Raw genomic sequence first — 5,878 nt, 5'->3', positions numbered from 1 at the left:
CAGCACAGGTACTGGAGGATGTATGAGTGACTCTAACCAAGTTCTTCAGTCTTTGGGGACAAAAAAAGCAGGTTAGCTCCACTCCTTGGTCCATGCCACAGGGCTAACACCTACACTGGGTTACACCTCATCATGTCTGGGGTGTTCTAGCCCTCACAATGAGAGATGGAGACAAAAAATCTACCTTTGGAGTGTGTTCATAGAGTAAGAAAGAGCTGAAAAGGAGCAGAAGATAAGCATCTCTAACGCTGAGTGAGATCCAAGAAAGTGCTGTAGATCCATCTGGCTGTAGAGATATATGTTTCTCTAATAAACTGATTTTAAAATAATAAATAACAACTATATGATTATATAAATACTAATCAAAGTCATATTTCTTGCATAAATATTTTTCTATTTCCCACATTTAAACATAGAAATTATACATATAAATAAACACAAAATCCCATATTTATAAAGATATCTTTCTATTTCCCACATTTTATGCGGGAACACAGATTACCCTTATTGGAATGGATGCACTTAGGAAGCTGCTCCTGCCTGCAGCATCCTCAGGGGCAGCTGGAACAAATCCAGCTTCCATGCCTGTGACACAGCCTACTAACAGTGAAGCCTCCACTTGTGCCCTCAGAACTGCCCTGAACCTCAGAACTGCCCCCAGAGCAGCACCTCAAGCAGCAGGAGGTTAAAAGTATCATCTCCCAGACTAGTCTGGGTTGAAGAGACCTTAAAGATCATCCAGTTCCACCACCTTGCAGCAGGCAGAGATGCATTCCCCTAGCCCAGGTTGCTCCAAGCCTCATCCAACCTGGCCTGAAACACTCCCAGGGATGGTACAGCCACAGCTGCTCTGGGAAACCTGTGCCAGTGCCTCAATTTCTGAGAAACCAGAGCTCAGCATGTCAGACACCAGATGAGCAATGCAGGCAGAGGGATGGCACTGCTGGAGCTGTTCATCCCTGCTCAGTGCCAGGGAAGACAACCTGCACTGAGAGACTGTGGAAGAGGTGAGGAAAGGGAAGGTGAAAGTAAGGTGCATTGTCCCAGCACTGGTTTGCAGCCAGTCCTGCACATTGATCACTCCCTTCAGCTCTGTTCTCCTCCTCTCCCCATCTGCCCCTTCAATCACAGCCATGGGGGGATCCATTCACCTCCGCACATCCAAGGAATAAAACACCCAACAAAGAAAGAGTTACAGCTTCCCTCTCATCTCCCTCTTCCATCATTATTGCCTCTGAAGGGCCATTTTATCACTTGCAGCTGTGGCCATTGGGTGACAACCTGCTGTGCTCAGAGGCAGCGCAGACCTGCACATTTGATCTGCATTAAGGCTGTGTCATGGATTTCCATTTCGAGGATCATTCCTAAAGCAGCACCACCAACCCAAACCTTTTCATCCCTGCAGCTCCTCAGGAGCTTCTGTGAAATCTCTCATTTATCTTTCCCACCAGGCTGGCTTTGCTTCAGCCTCAGTTTGTGCTCTGTGCCCCTGTCTCCTCCTGGACAAGAGCAAACCCCTGGTTTACAGCAGCAGTGTTTATTGGCAGAGCTGCTCTCCAGACAGGAGGTGCAAATTAAGCAGCTCTTCACACGTACCAGCTAAGAAACACAGCACTTTGCTCTCAGGTGCAAGGAGGTCATTTTGGGGGGCTCTTTCACCACAAGGCAGCTATTCAGCCTGGGCTTGGCATGTTTGGTAGCACATAAAGCAAGGGAAGGAGGAATGAAGCCTCAATCTTTATCATTATCCCATGAGAACTTTGCTGGCAAGTGAAGCCTCAATCTTTATCATTATCCCACGAGAACTGTGCTGGCAAATTCCCAAAACAGCACACAGTGGGTATTGTCCACCTGCTCACCAGCAAACCAAAGCCCTGGAAACAGCAGGAGTGGGAAAAGTGGACACACAGCTCCTAAAAATAACACGCCAAGGCAAAATATTTCCTCTGTAGTAAGACACAGCAGCTCAGCTAAAGGACAGGAGAGACATCACCTCCCACAGCTCAACACACACATTTCTCCCATCAACCTGAGGAGACTTGGCTTCCCACACTCCTTCTGCCTATTCATTTTGGGGGTGCATAATGGAAAGCAAGCTCACAACTGCCTTGTGTACCCTGAATTCCAGCCAATCCCTCAGAGCCAAATATTCCTACCCACTCTGGCTCTCAGCATCTCACCCCCATGGACGCTGAGCTCTTCCATTTCATTATCAACAGGAAAACAAGGGAGTCTCCAGCAAACAAATACCCTTGGAAATTCCCAGCTGATTAAAAGCTCAACTCCTTCAGCAAGCAGCTGGTGACCAGCTCAGCCCCTGCACAGGGAACGTGTCAATTATAAATAATTAAAAGGGAATAGGAAGGAGACACTGAAGCATTAAGCAGATTTCTCTTCAGGTATCTCTGGAGGTTTCTATTGCTGCCAATCATACCCTGCAGATTGTTGTGCTGTCTGTCAGTCCCCCCAGCCCTGCCCTGAGCAGGTGAGCTCAGGTTCACATGGGCAAGGAAACTAATTAAGTCTGGTTATGCCTCTGCACATGAAAGCCAAAAATATCAGGAAAAAAAACCCCCCAGCTCTAATTTTTAATCAACTTGGAAGCAAAAGCTCCAACTAGGAGGCTTGAAGGGCTGAGGGAAGAGAGCAGCACAACTGCTCAGAGGTGGCGAATTTACCAGACATCACATACAAATAGACTTTAATTAGGAAGAGTTTGCAATGAGAACTGAGTTTTGCTAACTTGGGGACAGAAAGACTTCTATGATGTGCCAGTTCCCTCATATCTGCAGCTCCACTCCTGCAGCAAGCTGCAGGCACCACATGGAGAAGCCCTGTGCTTCCACACTGTTTCACAGAATTCCTTTCTGGAAAATGCTCTGTTCCACGTAATTCCTAGCTGGAAAGCTGACACATTGGGAATGCACAGGGAAAGGTGGCTTGGTGGCTGTTTTCCCAATCCCCAGCTTGCAGGTCACTGCTCAGAGTGTGAGGGCATTCACACATCTGAAATCCAACATGACCTGAAATCCAGCATGACCAGATGTGTGATTGTGCCACCTCAAAGAGATGCCAGAGAATTCCCAGAGGTACTCAGCCTTGTTTCAAAACTCTACAGGGAACACCAAGCTTGGGATAGTCAGGGCATGGACGACATCAACATTGGGTAGGAGGCTAAAGACTTGGAGCCTGTGGAATTAAATTACAGAGCAGGAGAGTTCTTTACTCCTGCACTCATCTCCCAAGGGAAACATCTCAGGTCTTAGCTCTGCTCCTGCACCTGAACTCCAAGTTCAAGGCCTGGATTTGTCCTCACAAAGTCAGGAGGGCAGAATCCACATCCTTGCCCAGTCTTCCTCAGAGTTCATACACATGCTCACTCACCTCTCTTCTGCATGAAGACGAAGAGGTCATCCAGGAACTCTTTCCGCTCGGGATCACTGTCCAGTTCATAGAGCTGAGGAAGAACAAACACAAATGAAGGCACAATCCACAGTGAGACAGGAAAAAGTGCTGTTAGCTTCTGCCAGTGGGGGATCTGCTGTTTGCTCTGGGCAGGGGGAAAAGAAACCATAGGCCAAGAGGCAAAACAAGGAGCAACTGCGTGGCCAAGGCTGCAGTGCTAGTTTGAGGACCCTCATCACCCCTTGTCTTGCTCAGCCTCTCAGGAACTCATCCAGGCACAGCCTGGCATCCAGAAGGGAACAGGATTCATAGGATCAAGGTTGGAAAAGACCTCTAGGGTCATCAAGTCCAACCCTCCCCTCAGTTTTCAGCCCCAGAGCAGGGTCTGAATCCACCTGGAAGCAAAGGGGTGACCATGAAGACAAGCTGGAAAGGAAAAAGGCGACAACCAACAAGGTGACAGTGATTCAGGGTAGAGCAGTGGCACCTTGGTGGCATCAGGGAGGTATAACCTCTTTGCAACTTCTCCTAAGCTCACAATTCCCTCGTTCAGGGATTGTCACCTAAGTGCCAAACTCCAAGTGGCTTGAAGGAGGAGATGAAAGGCCAGAGCTTTGCTGTAACTACCAGTGCCTGGCAGGAAAGGCTCCCCTGAAACAAACTCCAAAGCCTTCAAAACTCTCAGAAACCAGTCTGGAATCAATTTACTGCAGATACATTTCTTACTAAAAGGTTTAAACCCCTCCCAAAAATCAAACTAAAGTTCCATAAGCAGTGAACTCCAAAGGAAAACTATATACTAGCACTATTCCCTGATTTCGCAGAAGGGACAGGCACTAATGTCATCTCACAGCCACTTCTGGACCAGAAAAATCTGATTTTCAACTAGCAAGAATCTTGTGAGGCCACAAAGTGACAGGCTGGAGGGGCCAGGGTCAGGCTCTCACTGCCAGCCAGGGGGATAGAGCACAAGACAGAAGGATGTGTGCATGAAGAGTTTAATTCCTTCTCCTACATTCCTAGGAAAGGCTCCTCTGTCATGGAGCAGAGGAAGAATTCCCCCACATTCCTCCTATCCCCAGGATCACACTGACCTTGGCAAAGTCTCTTGAGATTTCTCTTCCTCTGCATCCATCCCCTTCATCGCTCCAGTTCACGGTGCCATTCTAGGGAGAAGAAACACAAGAGGTTAAGAGGATTCCTAGGAAAATGCTTTGTGGACAACTCCAGAAAGCTTGAAAATGGCAATTTTGGGGCACAAACATGGACAAAAGCAGCTGCTGGCTTAGAGCTAGAACACCACAGGTCAAGAAATGCTTGGACAATGCTCTCAGGCACATGCTGTGACTCTCATGGATGTCCTGTGCAGGGCCAAGAGTTGGACTTGCTGAGCCTTGTGAGTTCCTTCCAACTTGGAATATTGTGTGACCAGAAGGATGGGGAACATTTGGGCATTTGTCACAGCTTTCCTGGAATGCTGACACTCATGCAAAATGGGTAGGGAAGTGGTATTTCACCTTCCAGGCAACTCCTGAGAGCAGGGAAAGATTTTCGCCTCCAAGGGTTTGTTTTTCCACTTGGAAATGGTCTCCAAAGAGTTGTCTTGACACCAGGGAAAACCATGCTAGAGGAAAGTCCTTAACACCTTCCACAGCCACCACTCTTCATCTCCTGAAGAGCAGGATGCTAACTCCTCTCCAGCTTGGCTGTAATGAAGTCCAACATGTAACTAGAGGAGCTGCTCTTGCTCTGTGTCCATCTTTATTCCAAGGGCACATCCCAGAGCTCCTGGTGAAAGGGGCAAGTGTTACCCAGGCTCCCTTCCTGTCCCTTCTCCAGGTGGCACCCAAAACACAAGGAAAAGCCCTGTGGTCCTCCCCATGCTTCCCTACATACCCAAGATCAGAAACAGGGAAATAATCCCTCTGGAAAGCTGCTTGCCAGCCAGGACCCTCACTCCTGGAAGGATGTGGATTTTCCCCACAGAAATGGAAAGCTCAGCATTGTTGGATTAAGGCTCATTAGGCATTAAAAGGATTACTCTAGTTAGGCCTATTCCACTTGGTAAATCATCCTGGAATGATGAGCAAAGGCTGGAAACCAGCAGCTCCAGCTGTATGGCAGGACCAGGATGATCCTGAAATACGTCCAGGCATCCTTAAACCATCAACTCCAGAAAGTTCCAGTAGAGCAAGTGCTGCAGAGCCACTCAAGGGAAGAGAAGTGCCAAATCCACAGGGCAAGGCAACCCCAACTCCTCTGTGCTGATAAGTACATGGCTAGAAAAGCCAGCAGAAGGTTTCAGCACCCCCCAAAACCCACCCCATTGGAATTAGGGAGGTGTTCCAATATCTGGAATCTTGGAGTCATCTGGCTGTGACACACACATTGAATTAGAAAGATGAATAGCTCTTGTCAAGGGCAGGCAAAGCTCCATTTGCCCCTCGAAGCCACACTGCAGTGAGCTGCCCTA

The 5,878-nt window shown here is 48.1% G+C and overlaps 1 protein-coding gene across 1 annotated transcript in view; it reads right to left on the bottom strand.

Annotated features, from left to right (window-relative positions):
• The window catches only part of ARID3B (AT rich interactive domain 3B (BRIGHT-like)), a 24,385-nt gene that overhangs the window by 11,109 nt on the left and 7,398 nt on the right, over positions 1–5,878 (bottom strand). Inside the window, exons 3-4 of the mRNA XM_009082472.1 lie at positions 4,500–4,571; positions 3,385–3,457 (exon numbers count right to left, since the gene is read on the bottom strand). Of these exons, the coding sequence (XP_009080720.1) occupies positions 3,385–3,457; positions 4,500–4,571 (145 nt within the window). The remainder of the gene's footprint in view (positions 1–3,384; positions 3,458–4,499; positions 4,572–5,878) is intronic.

Source organism: Acanthisitta chloris, unplaced genomic scaffold (genome assembly GCF_000695815.1).
Source record: "Acanthisitta chloris isolate BGI_N310 unplaced genomic scaffold, ASM69581v1 scaffold10459, whole genome shotgun sequence".
Lineage (NCBI taxonomy): Eukaryota > Metazoa > Chordata > Aves > Passeriformes > Acanthisittidae > Acanthisitta > Acanthisitta chloris.
Note: the sequence above shows the minus strand (reverse complement) of the source record. Positions and strands in the feature narration are given on the sequence as shown.